Source organism: Geotrypetes seraphini, chromosome 5 (genome assembly GCF_902459505.1).
Source record: "Geotrypetes seraphini chromosome 5, aGeoSer1.1, whole genome shotgun sequence".
NCBI lineage: Eukaryota > Metazoa > Chordata > Amphibia > Gymnophiona > Dermophiidae > Geotrypetes > Geotrypetes seraphini.
This window is the reverse complement of record NC_047088.1, coordinates 28,494,463-28,517,016: the sequence shown is the minus strand read 5'-3', so window position 1 is coordinate 28,517,016 and position 22,554 is coordinate 28,494,463. Positions and strand designations below refer to the sequence as shown.

At 43.2% G+C, this 22,554-nt stretch overlaps 1 protein-coding gene across 1 annotated transcript; it reads right to left on the bottom strand.

Moving 5' to 3' along the window:
* Window positions 1–5,525: 5,525 nt before the first annotated feature.
* LOC117360281 (NF-kappa-B-repressing factor-like) lies at window positions 5,526–15,526 on the bottom strand. Its single transcript, XM_033943965.1, has 3 exons — window positions 15,296–15,526; window positions 13,555–13,679; window positions 5,526–7,553 (listed from the first exon to the last, which is right to left on the bottom strand). The coding sequence occupies exons 1-3, from the start codon at window positions 15,508–15,510 to the stop codon at window positions 6,508–6,510; spliced, it is 1,386 nt and encodes a 461-aa protein (XP_033799856.1). The 5' UTR covers window positions 15,511–15,526; the 3' UTR covers window positions 5,526–6,507.
* Window positions 15,527–22,554: the final 7,028 nt, after the last annotated feature.

Here is a 22,554-nt window from a genome sequence, read left to right as displayed (position 1 = left end):
CCTGAGCAGGAAGCCCCCAAGACCCCTTCAGGGACTTATATTGTTTCCTCTTCGGCTGAGGCATTCACACATGTGTTTCAGTATCACCATCCACGGGCTCTGGAAGGTATTTTCTCCCTGAAAAGCAAACCAACGAAGTAGAGGGACCAAAAGAGGCTAAACTCATGGTTTCCGCCCTCACCTTACATGCTCTGTAGCACGTGGTGCATGTATACTCCTCAGTCAGCCATCCAGTGCAAATCTTATATGATATAGGGGTAGAAAAGTCTGAAGGAGTCCATCCTAATCAATTTTAATTCAAACTGAGGGGTTTTGAGGCAGATAGAGGCTTTTTAAATTTATATCAGGGCATCCAAGATGGCTGCCTGGCAGCATTTTTGGCACCAAAAACAGCTTGGGGAGCTGCATCCAAGTTTAAAAAATTGTGGTTTTGGGGAGGTGGGGTGAACCTATACCAAGCCTCAAAAAACACCAAAATAGCACTTTTCAGACCCCCTCTCCCCTGAATCTCCCATAGGCTGTAATAGCCAATACTCACTGTCCTGTACTGGTGGTGTCTGCTTCAGCTGGAAACTGGAGAAGACTAGCAAGTATAAAAATCTTAGAGCTGCGATCTTTGGGCTACAAGTTGGTCCATGGCAGACAGACCACAAACTGCCAGAAATCCACCCACGTCATCAGGGAGAGGGAAACACAGCCAGCATCTGCTAAAGCCCACCGATCGCCACAGGGCCAAACAGCCTACACTCAAGTGCCTGATAAATCAGAAGTGAACTTAGCTTGAACTCCAGAGGTGTTCGTGTAAGCCAGCTAGACAGGCTCAATGGCTAGGACTATGGCCCTCAAGGATCCTATTTGGGGACCCATGGCCTGAAAGTATCTAAATGTCACAGGAGTACAAAATGTTAAAATACCACCTCCAGAGCTAACTTGTCCTTTGGCAGCAGTTTACCAATACAATTTGAAATCTAGGTCTCAGATAGGCTAAGAGACTGGTATAGAGTATAAAGCTCAAGGACAATAATCCACAAAAATAAATTTTTAGTCTTAGTGTTTTTATTCAATTTATAAACAAGCAAATAAAAAGTACATCAGCCCTTAGAAAGTAAGGCAACAACCATAGTTAACAAGAGAACAGCCCAATACAGTAACGACAATAGGGTAATTAGGATGATAAAACTGACTATTTTGTATCAAATTTAGCTAAACAATTAGATTTTTTTTTAGCAAAATAGGCTTCAATCTATAAAAGTGTCGCATACCAAAGTCCAACAGATTTGATATTGTGTTTGGATATGTCTTTCCAGGAAGCTAGGATTATTTTAAGATCAAATTAAAGTATCTGAGAACATTTATGTTGGTTCATAGTAGCTGTAAAAGGAATACATTGTAAAATATATGCATAATTAACATCAGCATTGATAAGGAAAGTTTTACATATGGTACACCATATATCTTTCCAAAAAGAACAAATGAATGTATATTAAAAAAAAAAAAAAGTTTTAAGGTTTTTGGCTCAGTATAAAAAGAGCAACAGTTCTTAGACAGAGGACTTAATATAATGGATTTTAGTGGGGGATCCAGAAATCTCTGTAAGAAAACACATAGGTCCTCTTTTATGAAGCCGTGCTAGCGGGTGTTGTGTGGCAAATGCCCTGAAGCCCATTAAATCCTATGGGCTTCGGTGCATTAACCATGCCAGCCTACACCATTGGTTTTGATAAAATAGGCCCACAGATTGTGCTATGGATGCAGACCTGGAGGAGGTAAAACAAATAGATAAGTGTAAAATGATGCACGTCGGTAACAAAATCTCATGCACGAATACAGGATGTCTAGGGTGGTACTTGGAGAGACCTTTCAGGAAAGGGACTTGGGAGTTCTGATCGACAAGTCAATGATGCCGTCCATGCAATGTGCTGCGGCGGCAAAAAGGGTGAGCAAAATGCTAGGAATGATAAAAGGGATCACAAACAGATTGGAGAAGGTTATCATGCCACTGTACCGGGCCATGGTACGCCCTCACCTGGAGTACTGTGTACAGCACTGGTCGCGGTACTAAATGAAAGGGTCCAGAGAAGAGCAACTAAGATGATTAAGGGGTTGGAAGAGCTGCCGTACAGCGAAAGATTAGAGAAACTGGGCCTCTTCTCCCTCGAACAGAGATTGAGAGGGGACATGATTGAAACATTCAAGGTACTGAAGGGGATAGACTTAGTAGATAAGGACAGGTTTTTCACTCTCTCCAAGGTAGGGAGAATGAGAGGGCACTCTCTAAAGTTGAAAGGGGATAGATTCCATACGAATATAAGGAAGTTCTTCTTCACCCAGAGTGGTAGAAAACTGGAACACTCTTCCGGAGTCTATCATAGGGGAAAACACCCTCCAGGGATTCAAGACAAAGTTAGACAAGTTCCTGCTGAACCAGGACGTGCGCTGGTAGGGCTAGTCTCAGTTAGGGCGCTGGTCTTTGACCAGAGGGCCACCGTGTGAGCGGACTGCTGGGCATGATGGACCACTGGTGGTCTAGCGGTGAAGCAGGGCAGCAGTACTCTTCCTTACTTCCTGCCCCATGCAGAGCCATATACAAAAATGACTGCTGTGAGTTCCCGTGTTCTCATGAGACTACAGCGGGAACTCAAGGCAGCAATTTTTATGGATGGCTCTGCATGGGGCAGGAGCATAAGAAGAGCGCTACTGCCCCGCTTCACTGCTAGACCATTAGGTATAGGTCCGTGAGACGGGGGAGAGGTCCAGAAGTGGGTGGGTCAGAGTTGGCGTTATTTGCGGGTTTTTTATATTCGCAGGCCGGCTCTGCCCCTAACACCCGCGAATATTGAGGGGGAAGTATACTCCCATTCCTTCCCCTGAAAGAGAGACAGAATCTAAGTCTGTTTCTCAACATTTCCTCGAGTCAGTAAATGCTGGCTTTTACACAGCTGCAGTAGAGGTAAATGCTCCGACACTCATAGAATTCCTACGAATGTCAGAGCATTTACATCCTCTACCGCAGCTTTATAAAAGGAGCCCTAAATTAGTTAGGTGTATAGATTTAAGAAGTTTATAAAAACGAGAGGCAGCATGGCTTATTGTGGTAAATTGTCTTCTATATGTCAACAGTGTAGGGTGTTCTTTTAAATCTTTATGGTTAATGTCAGTTTTTTTTTGATAGACTGCATTAATTGGAGCCATCTGTAAAATTGAATATCTGGTAAATTATGGTAAATGATGAGAGATCTGCAAATGTTTTCCAAGAGAAGGAATGAGACAAGGCACCAACATCCATATATTTGCAAATTGCCATTTAAAACAAGAAATTAGGTTTGTATTAATTAGTATATGGGAATTATTCCAGATGGAGGAATAAAGATTTGTACCATGATGTTTCTAATGTATGATCCAGTTCTTTAGGAATTTTGAGAGTGTAGTATTAATAATGGGATTAGCAGAATATTTATTTTAGCAGAAGCATATCATGTATTCTAAACAGCTTAGGTTTCATAAAATTGTAGCCAGTTTTGTGAGGATTCAGAGCTGAGACAGTGGACATATGGGAGGAAGTGATCAAGATGGCATCAGAGTGAGACGCGCCTTTAGTGGCTCCTGTATTCTTCGGCCAAATTTAAGCTTTTTCGTCAACGATTTACCTTTCATTGGGATGCCAAAGCGCAGGGATAAGCAGAGGAGTGGTCTTCCTGCCTTCTCTTCCACCTTAGCGACGCGACAGACAGGCATCTCTGCTGACCGAGGTGGGTGAAGTTTTGTTTAGCCCATTGGGGCCTGCAGCTCTCCGCATCCCGGACGATGTCAGGGACACCTACAGCCCTTCAGGAAGCACCGGAGTTGATGTCTCCGTTGATGCTGCAGGTTTCACCCCTGACTCCGGTAGGAAGTTTCATCTTGCCGACTTCTCTGCAGTCAGCTACAGCAGCTGGAGGACTTGTAAACCGGATTGTGGCAGGGATTGAGAATGCTTTGCTACATTTCTTGGAGATGAATCCTGCATTGGAGTTTCCTGCGATTTCTCTCCCTACACATCTGACCAGACCAGCAGTGATAGACATGGAAGCTATCTCGAGTTCATTGGAAAATTTACATAAGGTATACTTCTAGTTTATTTCCTCAGTACAAAATACTAATATCAAATTCAAGACTTGTTGAAGAAAAAATTCAACAGTAATCCGCTAGAATGGGCAAAGTTGAGAATTCGGTGGCAGAATTGAAAGTTTCTACTATTTTGCAAGTGAAAGAAAAAATTTTACTTACTAGGAAAATTGAAAATCTAGAGCATGCGAATATAAACCTGAACTTGAGATTATTGAATTTCCCTGTCTCTAGATTTCAGTCTCCTAGGGATTTATTTAATTCATTCTTAACTTCTGTTTTGAAATATCCTGAAAAAAATAATGCACCACCCTTACAAAAGTTATATTACTTGAATCTTCCTAAAGAAGAAAAAGAAAAAGGGGACAAACAACCAGGAGATTTGGAACTTGCTGGTATGTTGGAGTTATCTCAAAAAGAAAATATAATTAGAGACACCTTTACTGGTAACTTTTGTTTTTCTAAAGAAGCAATTCTCCGCCTATTCTATAGGACTAACGATGCTGAATTTCATGGATTCAAAATTTCAATTTTTCCTGATGTATCAAAGTGGACACAAGTCAGGCATAAGAAATTCCTGGCTTATCTTCAATCAGTTTTGAATTTAGGAGCGACCTTTCAGTTACGTTTTCCCTGTAAATGTCGAATTACATATCAAGCTAACAGATATATTTTTTACGAACCCGATCAGTTGCAATTTTTCCTTGAAGGTAAAGCAACTACAAGAATTCCAGAGACTCCCATGGAAATTGCTAATCAGACCAATAATTGATTTCAACTGAGCTCTGTAATCTGCTTTAAATTTAAAAATTCCTTAAAATCCAACTTCCCTTGGAAGTGATTGATCTCTTCTCTCCTTAATGTGGACTTTAGTTATAGTCGCTAGTTTGGTATATTATGAGATTCAATTTCTTTTTAAATTGTTATATTTCCTTTCAAGTGATGTATTTTCAACTTGTAAAAGAATATAAATAAACAGAAGCTGAGACAGTGAGCCATAAAGCGCCTTCACATAAAAGAAAGGCTTTGTGATATAATAGTATATCTGAAAAGATATTTCCAGGGATATCAAATTTAAGCATTTGTTTTTCTAAAAGGAATAAAATGGGGAACATATTCAATAATTATAACATTTTTTGAATAATCATAATTAAAGTAGTCAATCTTCTTCACTATGAGAAATGAAGGGGAGTCCAAGGAAGCATAGTATTTAACTTTTACAGATTACAGTTGTATGCAATTATAATTTGATCTGTTGAATATTCCATGTTATTAAAGATTCAGATTCACAGAACAGGTAAAATGCACCTCATAGCTGTAATCTGTTTCCAACCCAAAAAGAGTATACATGCATGGCAGTTATTCTTCACTAATTGTTTTCAGACTTCACAAAACATTCATAAAAGTTCCAAAAAAGGAGCAAAACCTTTATAAACTATATTTAGCATAGCATTCCTTAAAGCCCCCACCCACATCTTCCAAATGAACAGGATACCCGGTCATTAAAAACTACTGAAACAGGAGTCCGTGATCTCAAGGACACATTCAGGAACTGAACTATGACTTCCGCACTTTGCAAGTGCAACTGGGCAGAACACACAGTACAGCCTTTTAGCAAAGTACAAGGCATGAAAGGACAAAAAGTCATTTTAGCATGGATGTACCTTGCAATATCTATGCAGCATTTATTTATCCATGAGCCACAGCACATACAGCAATAAAATCAGGACAGAAACATCAGAATGTCTCTGGCATAACAAAGATTTGAAGGATCTTGTGGCTTCTGAAAGCTCTGCCACCTCTGTATGTACCTTGAATGACACAACACAGTTCTATAAAATAACAAGTTTAGGAATAGTTTTCAAGGGGAAGGACTTAGGCTTATCAAGAAAAGGGTAATCGGATTTCTAAGCACGATATGGAGGAGGAAAAAAATTATGCCTGCTCCTACAACCAGGTACATTTTAACATTTCCATGGAACTTAACAATGACAAGAGGAAGCAAATAACCCCAGATTGGCCTGAAGAATAAATCTAATGGGCAGGGCTTTAGAAGTTTTTTGGTAATAAGCGAGAAAACATGCAAAGAAGACTTAATAGACCAGCTAAATCAGGTTGGACAATATGAACTTGTTATGAACTTGTTCTTGCTAGTTTGGGCTGTTTTGCGATGTGGGTTGTTAGAATGCATTTTCCAGAGAATATCATTGCTCTCTTGGCAGCTGCACGTTTACAGGTTTTTATTTATCGCCATACCCTTCAGCCAGGCAATGGTCCTGCAAGAATATTCTGCAATGTGAAGACCTTGAGGGTATTTAGTCATATACTATGAGCATTTTGTTAAATGTAGCAGAATTGTTCAAAATGTCTATCGCATCATTGGCATTTTCAGTGAGAATAAAATTAGGCCAGTGTTTTACAGGGCTCAACAGCTTGATTTTTGCCTATGGAGTCCTTGCTGTTAAGTTGAAGATCTTCTGGCTGCTTTAGAGCTGGAGGGAACTCGTATGTGGGTACATCACAAGGACACACAACTATATCATCTTGGTAAGTGTGATTGAACTTTCGCTGTACAATCCTCACTTCCACTGGGTTCATTAATAACTTTACGGCCTGCTCTGCAGCTTGGCCTCTGGATCCATTTTTGCTGACAGAAAAGCCTGTGGTTATATAAACATTCTTGCATCTCACCTCACAAGCATAACCTTTTGCAGGAAAGTTTATGTTTTTTGGGAGGTCAGCAGATGAAATTTCTTTTAAAGGAACATAAATATATTCAGGATTTGTCTTACAAGCTTGAATGCTGCGTGTTAACATAAAGACATAGTTCACTTTCTTACGATTAGTCATCTTGTCTCTCACAATTGTAGAGAGTTCTTTGATTAAAGCTTGCTTCTTTTCTATCACAGTTAATGAATCTGCAGAATCACTTTCATAACTTTCTAAGACGCAGCCTTTTCTGTTCTTTTTCTTGATCTTTTTAAAACCAATACCTTTCCTTCCTTGCTTGATTTCATCTGTCCACTTGTCAAGTACAGTGGCTCGGAAGTTTTTGGAAAGAGTTGAGCAATGGGATTCAAATTTTGCCGAGTAGCTTTGTTCCATTTTGGTCATGAAATTACCCAATTCATTTAAGTTCTTGCTTTGAAAATCAGAAGTACTGGACAAGGAAAAGTCATAATCATCAATGAATAGTGTTTTTTCTTGAGGCTGAATTTGATTCTGCAAATTCCTTCCCTCTTTTTCGCTACTGTCCAGTGCAATGTCTCTCGAACTTTCTGGCAGAAACCCTCCAAAGGAATTCAAATGCCGACTGTCTGAACTTCGTTCTTTGTTTGTAGCCAGTTTATCATCATCTTCCTTGGTTGTGCTTGCAACAAAATGGACAGGTTCAAAACGAGGTCTGGCACGAATTTGAGCAGTAGCTTGCTTTTTAGAAGACTCTTGACCTGTGGTATGAGTGAAAATCTTTTAATATACACATAGTATTAAATTAGCATTTAAATACAATTAAAAATATACAATAACATTTGTATTTAAGAATACTAGAGCAATCAAGAACAATTTGTCTTCTGACAGTTACAATTCAGTGGCATGAATAAATTTACTAATGTTACAGCCTGTTAGCTAAAAAGTATTCATACTTGGTATTACTTGAACAGTATCACATAGAGGGCACCAGCATTTTATTTTTTGATCTTCCAAATGCTAAACAACTTCATGATGCAACGATAGTGAAAGATTTGGTTCTTACCTGGATAATCTTTCTATACATTAGGTGATCAATTGTGCTCAATGCAAACTGTTGCAGAAGGATGTCAATCACATCTTTCAGCTTCTCCTCCATCAGTGGAGTATAGTGCCCTCTTCAGTTTGTACCAAAACAATCAATCTCCACTGTAAAAGAAGAAAAGAGGAGGGACATGGGAAACTTCCCCAGTGATTTCATACATTTTTGTTCTGCTCTAACTCATGAAAAATTAGCATGAACTTGCAACATAATGAACCAACCTACAATGTACAATTAGCACTAACACACAAGAGCTCCGAACCTCAACAAACTCATTATTTTATTAGTAATTTATATATGTTCATCCAACTGTCAGGAGAAGACCTGCAGTTCCAGACCATATGGTTATCCGAAGCAGAAAGCAGGCATATTGCAAAACTCATAGGGTGGGCTGTATGGACTCTTGTGTACAGTAACAGAAAGATTATCAAGATAATAACCTAATCTTTCATTCTGTTACATAAACACAGGAGTACATTAGGTGATATACAAAAGCAATGTCAGAACGTCTAGGGTGGGACAGATGAGCCTGGCCGCAAAACCGAAAATTGAAAAGCATCCTCCTCTCGTTCCATTTCCACTCTGTAGACCTTTATAAAGGTATGAAAAGTAGACCAAATAGCTACTTTACAGATCTCTTCAGGTGGAACTGCCCGGGATTCCACCCATGAAGACATCACACTTCTGGTCGAATGAGCTTTGAGAGAAATAGGTGGCTGTTTGCCACAGCCAATGTAGAGCGACAAAATTGCTATGCGAATCCATCTGGTGATCGAAGCAGGTCTGCCTCATCTTGACTGACTGGTTAGAACAAAAAGATGGGTAGAAAGTCAAGAATCATTTGGTCCTTTCCAGGTAGTAGAGTAAAACTCTTCACACATCCAGCCTCTGCAAAATTTTATCTTGCCCCTGCAAAATCTTATCTTGCTTAGTCAAACCCACAGGATAAAAGGCTTGGTTGACGTGATAGGCTGACACACCTTTGGTAGAAAGGTATTGTGTGCAGTGAAACGCCAGCCTCTACGATCCTAAGGAAGGCCTCTCTGCAGGGAAGAGCCTGCAATTCAAAGAGCCATCTTGCTGAGACTATTGCCATCAGAAATACTGTCTTCACCATGAGATTCAAAAGGGACACCTCTTGGATAGGCTCATAAGGTAGCTTAGAAAGGCCCTTCAAGATGATATTAAAGTTCTAGAAAGTAAAAGGTTGGCGCAATGGAGGTAGCAACCTGAGCCCCTCTTCAAAAATTGGGTCACCATCTAGTTAAATGTCAGCAATAGTTTTCCTCCTTGAACTCGAAAATACAAGAGGCCTGCCACTTGGACTTTGAGAGACACCACCACTAGACCTTTTTCTAGCCTGGCTTGTAGAAATGCCAGAATCATAGGAATGCCTTGAAAGGCTCTACCTGATCTTTGGTGCACCAGAGCTGGAAAGCCTTCCAGGCCTTAGTGCAAGCCACAAACAATGATGGCTTTTTTGCTTGAAGACAACGACTCAAAATGATTACCTCCAAATAACCCTTGTGGGTTAAGACTGTGCGCTCAAGAGCCATGTCATAAGACCAAAATGCCCCAAGTTCTTCATGGGAATTGGTTTCCAATTGAGAAACCCCGTATGAACTGGTAGCTTGATACATCTGTCTCGTTGAAGACAAGACTAGATTTGCATACCAAGGCTGGCAAGGCAAGTCTGGGGCTACCAGGATTACAAGTCCAGGGTGATTCGCAATGGTAGAAACCTATATAGGAGCCTCTCCTCCGGCCAGGGCTGCATCGTGTTCAACCTTGCACTTCTTGGTTTGTCTCTTCAGCTGTAGAAATGATTTGCCTTTGTGTTCTTGGCTGAAGCCATGAAGTTTCTTGCCGATCTTCCCCAGCATTGCGCAATAAGGCCAAATACTCTGGGATAGTGACCATGTCCCTGGGTCTAGAGAAGGGGTGGGAAACTCCGGTCCTCGAGGGTCAGAAATCAATCAGGTTTTCTGGATTTCCCCAATGAATATGCATTGAAAACCCGACTGGATTCCGGCCCTCGAGGACCAGAGTTGCCCACCCCTGGTCTAGAGTCTGCCAAATGAGAAAATCGGCCTACATGTTTTCCACTCCCACTATGTGGGTTGCAGAGAGTGCCTGAAGATGAGCTTCCGCCCACATGAACAACATCTGGGCCTCCAGATATAATGGGGCACCTCTGTTCACATAAGCTACTACGGTGGCACTGTCAGAGAACACTCATCTTTCCTTCCAGGTACTTCTCAAGCACTCTCAACACTAAACAAACAGCTTGTAGTTCCAGACGATTTATGGACTACTTTCTCTGTGGGAGGGTCCACTAGCCCTGTATTGGATAACTGCTGCAATGAGATCCCAGCTGAAGAGACTGTCATTGACCCTCATCCATGAGGAGAGGCATGCCTTTCAAAAAAGGAGTCTCCTTGGAGCCACCAGCGCAAGCTATTCCTTGCTTCCCCTGTCCAGGGAAGCCGCAGCTGAAGAGAACGTCGCTCTGGAGAGCAGAGAATTCTGGAGGGGGTGCATATGTGCTCTCGCCCAGGACACTACTTCCAGGGTGGCCACCATCGAACCCAGCACCTGGAGGTAATGTCCAGCCATGGGATTTGGCATTGCTAAGAACTCAGAAATTTGATTCCTGAGTTGTCTGCATGGCTCGGAAGTAAGACACGGCCATTTGCGGTGTGAAAGCAAACTCCCAAATATTCCAAGCACTGGGTCAGCTCTAGATGGCTCCTCTTGAAGTTGACTATCCAGTACAGATCCTGTAGGAGATTCACAACTTCTCGCATTGCCTGCTCACCCTCCGTCCTTGATGGAGCTGTGATCAGCCAATCATCCAGTTATGAGTGCACTTGTATCCCCATCCTGCAGAGGTGAGCTGTGACCATCACCATTACCTTGATGAAGATATGTGGGGCCGTTGCCAACCTGAAAGGTAAGGCTGCAAACTGGAAATGCCTTTGAAGGACACAGAATCTCAAATATTTCCGGTGGTTCAAGAAAATGGGAATATGAAGGTATGCCTCCGTCATATCTAGGGAGGCTAGGAATTCCCCCAGAGCCACTGTCGCAATGACTGACTGAACTGTCTATGTGGAAGCATCGTATTCTCAGTACAACGTTTACAGACATTAGGTCCAGGATCAGTCTCCAGTCTTCTGTACCTTTCTTGGGCACTATGAAGTATATGGAGTACCTGCCAGAGCCCAATTCTTCTTCAGGAACTGGTTCTATGGCTTGAATGTCCAACAGCCTTTGCACCATCACTTGAACCCTGGCCTCTTTTTCTGGCAATCTAGCTGGAGAGTCCAACTGCTCAGTGACCAGCAAGGTGATGTCCATATGCGCAGGAAAAAAGGAGGTCTGAACATCTGTGCCACTCATGTCCATGCACTGTGAAATGGATAGCTGTTGGGGCTCCAACTTCAACTCCCTGAGTGCATCTATAATAACATGGGATGGTAGTCAACTTTAAAAGCTGCTGCACTGTTGGATCTTCTCCTTGCTCAAGTGCAACTATCACCTCTTGATTCATGGTCCTTGACAGGGAACTGGAATCCTCCAGAAAAGCAGCTAAGCCCTGGGACAATAAAGGCATAGAGTCTGACCTCCAATCCTCCCAGTTCTATTCCACTTGGTCACTTAGGTTGGGAGCCAGCTTTCTTTGTGGCATAAGAGACCTCCAGAAGAGGGATCTCTCCCTGATCCAATGCCCATGTGCCCCAGGCAGCAGAGTGCATCCTAGACCCGTCAAATAAGCTTTCAACAGACTGGCTTCTCTTGGGCTCTGCAGCATCCACACACTTGCATTTCACGTCATCGCTGTATGAGGCTTCAGAAGGGATTTTCTCCATACTACTTGGACCCCTTGTGGTTCCTCAGCCCTAGAGGACACAGAGGAGGCCAAGCCCGAGGCTCCCACCCCTTCCTCACATACCCTGTGACACGCAATACATGGATGCTCCTCAGTCAACCATCAGCACAAAACTGGCATGATATAGTGGCAGAACTGCCTGAGAAGGCTATTCTAGTTGATCTGAAGTCAAACTGAGAAGTTTTGAGGCAGATGGAGGCTTTAGAAAAGAAACTGTTTAAAATCCAAGATGGCCACGGCCAATTAATTCACACCTAACACAGATGATGGGGGCTTCCCTGAAGTTAAAAAAAAATTAGGGAAAGGGATTTTGGAAGAAGGGACCCTAGATTTTGCCCCCAAAGCACTTAAAAATGACTTCTTCTGACCCTCCCCTCAGCCTGTCTGAATGGAAGAGACTTTCTGTCTCAAATACTTGTTGGAATCAATCCACAACTGGAGATTTTCAGGCAGCCAATCGAACAGACACTGACTGAGGACTTCACCCCCCCCCCCTTCCCACACACACACAATTCCATGCAGTGTAAGAGAGGATGGAGGGAGATTAAAAAGCTTCTGGCTCTCTGAAACCCAACAGGATTCACACAGTGGCCCCCACACCCTGCGTTCAAGCCTCTAATAAATCAGAAGGCAAGCTGGTTCAACAGGTATACCTAGGGGTTGCCCTGTGAGCTGCAGCCCACCCCTGCAGAGTACACATCCTCTCCCAGGTAGAGTAGCCCCAAATATGGGATCCTCTTGGCACCAATGCCTCATGAAAATGAAGAAAAATACCTGAAAACAATAAAAACTGAACATAGCAGAACACATCTTCTCAGTTCACTTGCCAAAGGAAAAACTGAAGAGGGTACTTACTCCACTAGTGAAGGAGGAGGAGCTGAAAGATACAATTGCCATCATTCTGCAACAGTTTGCCTAAAGTACAGACTCCTGTATTTATGTAACAGAATTAAATATTATAGTTCATGAACCTACTCCTGTTCTTCAAAGATAACGGTTTAACTATGTTATGTCTTCTACTGCAGTGTGTCTCAACTTGGTCCCCCTTGCCAGTCAGGTTTTCAGACTATGATAATGCCTAGATACCATACCTTATCAAATTCACAATGAATATGCATAAACTTTATTTGCATACATTGCCTCAATTATATGCATATTCAATGTGGATGTCCTGAAAACCTGACTGGCAAGGGGCTACTCCAGGACAAAGTTGAGAAACACTGTTCTACAGCACTGGTTCTCAATTCAATCTTTGGAGGCCACTTAGCCAGCCAGATTTTCAGGAAGTGGATACATACAAAAGGATGGCATATCTCTGCTTAAAGATGCAGTTCTACAAAAGAGGCCTATGCCAAAGTGCTCATTCTATAAAAACAATACAGGCACCCAGAACCAGTTCCAGTCATATACAAATCCTCATGTACCAATTTACATCTGCACAAAAGAAAGGTGTAGATGTGTGTGTGCATCCTATGCATGGGTTTTTATATTTTACAATGCAGCTGTACCTCCATGCTGCTGTACAATTTTGTTAAATGGACAATATGCTCCACAATAGGAAAATGTTTTCTAAATTACCCTCACAAAGCAGCCAGTGTACAGATATATTGCACATACTTTTTGAGAACACCCAGAAAACCTGACTGGCTCAATGATTCCCTAAACTAAGAATAAGAACTACTGCTCTAGAATCAGATAGAATTCCTGCACAATGGGCCAGAACAATTTGTACAGCAATGAGAAAGATATAAAGTAGATCTGTACTTACCAGTATCTGTTGGGCTCTGCCGTTTTGTCCCCTTAGCACCAAGTACTAGTTCATACGAGGGCATCTCACCAATATCAATTCCTTCAGCCATCTGAAGAATGTTTTGCATAAGCTGCTCACCATACCTGTTTTTAAAGTAATCAAATACAATATTGGAACCAATAATTTTTTAAGCCATTATAAAGTCACTTGTTCATTGGTTTGTGTTCAACAAATGCTTTAAGAACAATAAAACAAAACTATTGATGCTATGATTGCTCATATTTATGTCAACCTCCTTCAAGTATATTGGAAAAGTAAATAGTCACAAATGTTATAACTATAACAGTGCCTTATGCAAGCATATTTTAGATAAAGTGCTTGCAAACATTTTCCCACTCATTTGTCAGAGTAATAACTAAAAATGCCTTAGCAAGGCTCAGTCACAGGAATCGAGCACATTCAAATCCTCTAAATTAAGGCATTAAGTTTTTTTTTGTATGAAGTGAATCTGAAACAAAAGGTATAATCAAGACCACAGCTCTGCCACAGAGCTGCCAAAGGAATTCTGAGATAAAGCTTTTCAAAAGGTATAGATTGGGGTAATTCTACCAGAGCTGCCAAAGAAATTGTTTCTGACGTCATTAGGCATGGCTTAAGGAAACTACTGCAGTAGGTCACAGTGAGGCCTAAGATTACTGTACTTAGAAACATAGAAAGATAATAGCAGATAAAAGCCAAATAGCCCATCTAGTCTGCCCATCCGCAGTAACCATCTCCTTTTCCACAGTCTCTGTTTCCACCACTTCTTCCGGGAGACTTTTCCACATCTACCACCCTTTCTGTAAAAAAAGCACAGTGGAATCTTGGTTTGCGAGCATAATTCATTCCAGAAGCATACTCATAAACCAAAGCGCTCATATATCAAAGCGAGTTTAGGGAAACTCGCATGATTCGTTCCAAAATGACACATCCCATCCCCCCCCACCCCACCCAAGCCACTGGCGTGCTTCCACCCCACACCTGGGAACCGGCTTCACCCACTCCATCCCTGAGAACCGTCATTGCCCTCCCGCCCAAACCCTCACCGTAATCGGGCACCGGCACGCAGCACCAACCCACAGGACATGCCGGTGCCCGAAGCGCCTGCCGCTGATTCTGCTGGGCCTTGAGCATATGCGCATCCCGCTCTCTCCGAGATTCTAATGAGACCAAGTATCGCAAAAAGATTCCAAATTTGGGTCAGGAGTTCTCCAATCAGTGTTATAATGTGACAACCATCCACCTGCTCCAGTTCGGGTAACTGGTTCGTTTAAAAATATATATAGCAACCTGCAAACTATATATTGGTATTAGACCCCTAGTATATGTCGTTCGGATAAAAACTTGTACACTATGGCAAACTGTATATTATGTTGACGATGAGCTTGTTACGAGAACGGGATAGAAAACGAAATAAATAAAATGTCCAGGAGCTGGCTGAAGGCAGCTAGTCACGCTGCTGCTGACCAACTTAAACTTTACTGGACCACAAGGGAATTAGATAACTGAGGGCTGGGAAGGGGGGAGAGAGAGATGCCGGGAGGGAGAAAACGCCAGAAACGAGGGGGGAGTAGCCAAGGCAAGTTAACTGAAGGTACCTGAGCTCAAATGGTAGAGAAGGCACTTTTCCTTTCCCGGAGACCCTACAATCTAAGCTCGTACCTCCCCCAACGATTTGCCCAGGATCACTAGGTTTCCTCGATTCTCTCGCTTCTCTTACCGGCAGCCCATGAAGACGTGATTGCTCCAAACCATGGAGAGGGCGAGGAGTTGGTCCCGCTTCCAGCCGGGGTAATTCGGCAGATGACGGGCGATAAACTGCTTTCGCGCCCTCCACTGCTTGTCGCTCTCCTGGTACTGCCGACACTGCTCCAAAGAATCGAGCGACTGAGGCCGAGGCTCGCTCGTCCGGCGACACAGCGCACCGTCCGCCATCTTTACGGCCGCTGCAAGCATGTAGCCGCAAATGACGCCGGAACCGGAAGCGCTTTGACGTCGGCTGTTGTGTCAATTTCCAGACACTACGGTCTAGTACCGAGTCAGTTACGTCCCTTGAGCTAGAACTGCAGCGACTCTCCAAACTGCTGCCAGGTAGGGTTTGTATAGCACCCATCGTAATTTGGCTAATATGCTCATGACGGACATACTGGAGCATGATATGACACGGGGACGGATGCAAAGACAAACTTTATCCGCGACTCATTTTCTATGTACAAACTTAACACCGCTTAGGCTATTGGCAACTGAATTCAATTATTTAAAAAAAACAAAAAAAAAAAACACACCAAAACAACACAAGCCCAACAACAAACAAACAAACAAACCTGCATAAGCTGCTTTACAGCTCATTTGTGCCTGGGCAACAAGCGCCTTCTCTGCTGAGCAGACTCCTATCATCGGCATGGCCTGCCAGCATGTGCCCAGCTGCTTTAGCTTTCTACTATTATTGCAACAGATTCACTTCCTGGCAGCAAGGAACATTTCCAACATTTAATAGATACAGTACTTATTTTCCTATTCATCCACAAGATAGCTGACATTCTTTTCCACACATGTTTAGAAGACAATCCAATTACCTTCCTAAATGATATAAAAACATAGGCAAATGATTCTTTGGGAACATTATACCAAACCAGATCGAAATAGAAGGTGGGAGTTGTGATTTATCAAAAGTTGTACATAATATTGCCATTTTTTTATACTTTAATAAAAGATTTAAATATAAAAGCATAAGGCTTGTGCAGACGAACACCAGAACGAAGACAGTGCACAGGGATAGGGACAGAGCCTGTAGAAATTGAAACAAACTTTGATTCCCCTTCTCTAGTACAAGGGTCCCATGGTCTTTCAATCTAAGTGGCTGCCAGTGCCTATTGCTTTTCCTTGCAGCTGTTCTCTGCTGTACTGCCCTGCTTCCCACCCCACCCCAATACTGCCATTGGCAACAACTAACTACACTGCCTTTTACTACTAGAGAATAACAAGGGGGAAAAATTTGTCCCCATCCCCACAAATTGTCTGATCCCATCCACAAAAGCCTCAAATAGTTATGATTTTATATTGAACTTAGTTTAATAAAGTATAAAAAGAGACAATATTCTGTATGAGTACACCTGTCATACACACAAAAGACAGAGCAAGGATCAATAAAACCCCTGGCTCCCCTCCCCTTCCCAAGTATTCCCTCCACTATCAAATTGAACAAGCCAAATTACTACAGAATGCTACATAGTAAAATCAAGCTAACAGAATACTTCAGTTACACATGGCAGGAATACTATTAGGGGAGTGCAACTAGAGCAGGGGTAGACAATTCTGGTCCTCGAGAGCCAGAGCCAGGTCAGATTTTCAGGATATCCACAATAAATATGTATGAGATAGATTTGCATCTCAAGGAGATAGTGTATGCAAATCCATCTCATACATATTCATTGTGGATATCATGAAAACCTGACCTGGCTCTGGCTCTCGAGGACTGGAATTGCCTACCCCTGAATTAGAGCAACTGCCCCATTCAGAGAAAGCCCTAAGCCAGCTGGAAGCTAAAGCAGCATGGCCTGAGCTTTGCAGTCCGCAGTTATGTCTAACACCAGCTCTAGCAAGATACATATTTCAAATCTAATATATTCCAATCCCAAAATAGAAAACAAAATTATTTTTCTACCTTTTGTTGCCTCATCATTTCATTCTTCAAATTCATGTTAGTCTCAGCCAGGCGCTGGTCTCTGTTTTATTTTGTCTTCTTTTAACTCACCTGCCAGGGTTTCCTGACCATTTGATATTTCTTCTTTCTCCATGCTCACCATCCCTCTTCTATCTCTGTGTATGTATTGCTCCCCATGTTCAGCATCTTCCTTCTCTATGTCTCCTATACCAGTGATTCCCAACCCTGTCTTGGAGGAACACCAGGCCAATCGGGTTTTCAGGCTAGCCCTAATGAATATGCATGAGAGAGATTTGCATATGATGGAAGTGATAGGCATGCAAATTTGCTTCATGCATATTCATTAGGGCTAGCTTGAAAACCCAATTGGCCTGGTGTTCCTCCAGGACAGGGTTGGGAACCACTGTCCTATACGTCCCTTTCTAGTATTTCTCTTTGCCCATCTCTCTGCCTTCATCATCTCGCCATTCTATGATCTCCTCCCACTGTGTACAGTATCACTCCTCAGTATCCCCATGCCGCCCCCTAAGTCCAGCATCTTCCTTCTGCATTATTCTTCCCCATGTCTAGCCATCTTATCTCTGTGTCCATATACCCTCCCATTCAGCATTCTCTTTTTTGTCCCTATTCCTATCCTCCCAACCATGCCCAACATCTCCCTTCTTTTTGTATACACTTCTCCCTCCGTATCCATGGGGGTTAGGGGCAGAGCTGGCCCACGAATATAAAAAAAAACGCAAATAATATTCAGGCTAGTTTTGACCCACCCCCCACTTCCCTCTTCCCTCCAGCATCCCTGCGTTGCAGCCAAGCAGGGAAGGTAATGGACACATTTTTAGAGCCTCCTCCAATCTTGCACTGCCCACATAGCGATTGCTACAACCTGTGTTTTGCAGTGAGCCTCTTTTTCTCACGTGAGGAGCATTAGCACTTAAGCCCTCTTACAACCCCGGAAGCTTACCTGGTGGTCTAGCGGGCTTTCGGGGCAGGAGCGATCTTCTTACACTCCTGCCCTGTGCAGATCGCTCAAAGGAAATGGCTGCCTTGAGCTCCTGTCATAGTCTCGAGAGACTACGGGAGCTCAAGGTAGCCATTTGCTATGAGCGATCTGCATGATGCAGGAGCATAGGAAGATCGCTCCTGCCCCGAAAGCCCGCTAGACTACCAGGTAAGGTTCCGGGGGTTGTAAGAAGGCTTAAAAATAGCCCAAAAAATTAAAATCATTAAAAAAAAAAATCGCAAATAACCAAATCTGCAGATGCTGAAACCGGATTCGGAGGGGGAAGTGTATCTCCCTGTGTCCAGTTTCTCCTCTCTTACTCCCTAACACCATTGTGTCTCTCTCACTCTTTTTCCTCCCTCCCTTCTCTATGTTCAATATTTCACTCACCCTTCATACCCTTGGTTCAGCTTTTCTTGTCCTTCCCTGTAAGTCCTGTACCTCTCTCCCTTCCCATGGGTCCAACACCTATAGCCCCTCCCTTCAGTGCCCAGATGTAGGTCTGGCACCTCTCCCCTCCAGCCCCCACCACCACCACATAGGCCCAGCACCTCTTTCCCCCAATCAGATTCAGCACCTGTCTCCCTTCCCTTTAGCTCCAGCCGGTTCAGCAGACCAAGCAATCCCCCTTCCCGATCTGCAGGTCCAACAGCCATTCCTCCCCCCCCCCTCCACTCCCGATCGCATGTCCCAACAGTAAAAAAAAAACCCCAAATCATTTTAACTCTCCTACCATATTGGCCCCTTTGCGCCTCCCGCTCCAAGCCTAGCAGCTGCATAGAAGCGTCATCGACAAAGAGGTAATGTCACAGGCCTGCTCCAGTTTCGCCAGAAGTTACATCGGAAGGAAGGACTCAGCTGAAGGAAGGTCCAGTAATAGGCCTTTACCGTTGCCTCGTCGTCAATGAATCTTCTAAAGAGGCTGGTAGGCTCAGGGTGGAGGGGTAGGGGGTTAGTTTTTTTTTTTGCCATTTGACCCACAAGCAGGGGGCTGTTGGACCCCCAATAGGGAAAGAGGGGGGGGGCAAGCATGCTAGACCCACAATTGCGAGGGGAGGCTGATCAGAAGGAGAAGAAGGCAGCTTGTGGCAGTCATCTTTTACTGCAGGAACAAGGCCCTTTACTGCTCCCGCAGAATGGTGAAAAGCCTTGTTCCCGAACCTGCACCAAATAGCCACATTTTTTTCTCAGTCACCATGTCATTCTCTAGTTACCACTTTTATTTATTTCTATAGCGCTATACGTTAAATATATAAGAGCCAATTTCTGCTCCATACAGCTTACAATTTAATCAAAACAGACAAACAGGGCTTAGGGAATTTCTTAGAGTGGGAGTTAGGAGTTAAAAGGAGCATCGAAAAAGTGGGCTTTGAACCTGGATTTGGATACAGAGCTTGGCATATTGACCCATGCAGTCTATTCCAGGCATACAGTACAGCAAGATAGAAAGGACTGAGGCTAGTGTTAGGAGTAGAGGAGAAGGGTACAGATAAGAGAGACTTACCCAGAGCTCCCGGGGAAGACTATAGGTAGAGATAAGAGAGAAGGAGCTGCAGAGAGAATGCACTTGTAAGTCAATAAGATGAGTTTGAACTGTATGCAGAAACAGATAAAGAGCCTATGAATTGAGAGGGGTAATGTGAGCATAGTGACACTGGCGGAATATAAGCTGTGCAGCAGAATTTTGAAAAGATTGAAGGGGGAGAAGCTATAAAGCAGGGACTCCTCAAAATGGCCTAGTACTGCTGAACTCACTAAATTAGGTTGACACTTGTCTGAGGCTTCCATTCAGCTAATACTTACTTCTGTACCCTTAGTGTTATCAGCCAGACTCTGTAGTTTTTTGAACAACTTTCTTTAATAACTTGAAGTAAAGAATAAACACTCACAATTTGATGATTTGAAGGCAGTCCAACTTTGTTTACAGAATCTTCTCACTCAACCAGCACATCCTATCCAAGTGGGAGTGTGTCCACACACCTTATGGGGAATAACACTGTGCTGCAGATTTATGATACTGAATCCAAGCTGTATTAGGCTAGTGGAAATAAAGGTTGAAAACCTAGTGAGGACAATGTTAGACCCAAGTTTTCATGCAGCCATGTGATCTCACAAAATGGATACTGTTCTCTCTCAGAAGCTAAATAAGGGCGGACTAAAGCTCTCTGGTTGCAGCCTGGCTCTCTGGGAGAAGCAAAGCATTCTGGGTATTTGAGTCCACAGAACACACACTGATATACCTGTCTTACAACAAACACTCATAAACTTGTTTTATACAAGAAAAAGATAAACTGCCCACATGAAATGGGGCAAAACACTCCCTGCCCGGTATCAATAGATACTGCTATTACTATTTAAATTTAATACCACAGTGTCTTGTCAAAGTCCATAAGTCACTGAAGCTTGACTTTTGGCTTGTCTTGACATCTCTGACGCGTGGAAGAACTCTCTGGCAACCTCACAGGAGCTGTAACAAGAGACTGACAACACAGACAAACAAACAACATAAAAGAGAGAAAAATAGAAAGTCTGAGTTCTGGGATTGACACTGGTCCATGATTAATCTCAGGTTCCTTCACGATGTAGGAAGATCACTTCAGTGACTGGGTGGATGATTGTCTTTGCTGTTCCTTGGTTTCCAAGCGGTGCCAAATTGCTCCTGGTTATTTGAAGCTCCTTCTCTCTGATGACACTTGGATGCCGAGTGTCTAGTCTTGCAGCAGCTGACTGATGAGTTGAAGTTGCAATCAGGCATGCTACGGACTTTCTTAGTGATGACCAACTAGTACATGGGATTTGTAGTTGTTCAAAAGTCTTAAAGGAATCTTTCCATCTCTCCCACTCTTGTCGCATTCTGGTGGCAATGGCACATCCCACTCAGTGCTTTGAGAGAGCTTTCTTAATATGGTTCTCCTTTGAATGGTAACTGGAGCCACAAACCCCAGTGGATCATACAATTAACTGTCGATGTATATGGCTTTTCTTGGGTAGAAACTTGAAATGTAAAAATGTCTCTTTTTAAGTCCCAATGCAGACCAAGACTTCTCTGGATGGGGGTGTCTACTCTGAGATCTAGCTCTTTTAGGTCCTTGGCATGATCCTTTTGAGGAAATGCTGCCATTACTTCTAGAATGTTAGATGCAATTTTGTAAAATCTGAAAATGGCTTCTGCTAACATTGTTTGTGTTCATTTTAGAAAATCAATTGCCTCTGACGCAACCGGAAGTTGCGTCAGAAGAGACGCTTCTGCCCACACACGCACGCGACTGCACGTACACTCTGGCGGCTTTCAACAAGTCTCAAACCTTAAAACGCGCTGTGAAGGTAAGGGAGGGAGGGAGATAGATTCAGTAGGTAGGAAGGAGGGAGATGATTGCGTGCATTCCCTCCCTTAACTGTGAGGACAAGGCCATTCACCGCTCCACAGGGCGGCGGATGGCCTTGTCCCCGTACCTGCGGTGAGCACCTTTCCCCCCTCCACCGTTTTGGTGGGTTACCCGTGGGTAACATCCACCGTGTCATTCTCTAGTGCAGTGGTAGGGAACTCCGGTCCTCGAGAGCCGTATTCCAGTTGGGTTTTCAGGATTTCCCCAATGAATATGTATTGAAAGCAATGCATGCAAATAAATCTCATACATATTCATTGCGGATATCCTGAAAACCCAACTGGAATACGGCTCTCGAGGACCGGAGTTCCCTACCCCTGCTCTAGTGGATGGTACACGCCAAAGATAAGCAAGTACCAGCATTCCTCATTTTCGTTCAGTGGTGGAGCTGGTTCTTCATGAATGTTATAAAGCTGGTTCTAAATGAATGTTATAAAGTGCTGTTTTGTTTCTGCTGCAAAGTTCTCTGCAGTGAAGTGAGTCGAGATAGATTGGAAGTTGTGTTCTGGATGCCCAAAAGGGTAAAGGAGCCACCCAACTGTTGGACTTATCTTTAGAGGATTCCTGGGTCCATGATCTTGAGGAACTCTCTATCTACTGAAAGAGTTGGTTTGTCCTAATTCTTGGTGACTTGGAACACTATCGTCCAAATTATCTTCTTCTGGATCTGGTTCTTTCCAACTGCAGACTTCCTTTATTTGCAGATGGTTCTGAAAAAGCTTAAATAAGGCAGTTAAATAAGCCCATTAGCCAAGACACATGTCTTGTACACATCTATACTTGGTCTCCTCAACCCATTGAGGCAGACGTCGCCTACTATCACCCATCTGAGGGCGAGTCAGTAAGCATATGGAACATCAGCTGGGCCCACCTTCGACTCAAGAGCTCTGATTAGGGCTGGTATGTCTTGGCTTTTGGATCCACTAGCT

Bases quoted from the DNA above. Each gene is read 5' to 3' on its own strand.
- LOC117360281 (XM_033943965.1), bottom strand. From the start codon at position 15,510: ATGGCGGACGGTGCGCTGTGTCGCCGGACGAGCGAGCCTCGGCCTCAG. The intron at 13,680-15,295 runs GTAAGAGAAGCG...CTTTAAAAACAG, and splicing joins CACGTCTTCATGGGCTGCCG to GTATGGTGAGCAGCTTATGC. The intron at 7,554-13,554 runs GTAAGTACAGAT...CTCATACCACAG, and splicing joins GCAGAGCCCAACAGATACTG to GTCAAGAGTCTTCTAAAAAG.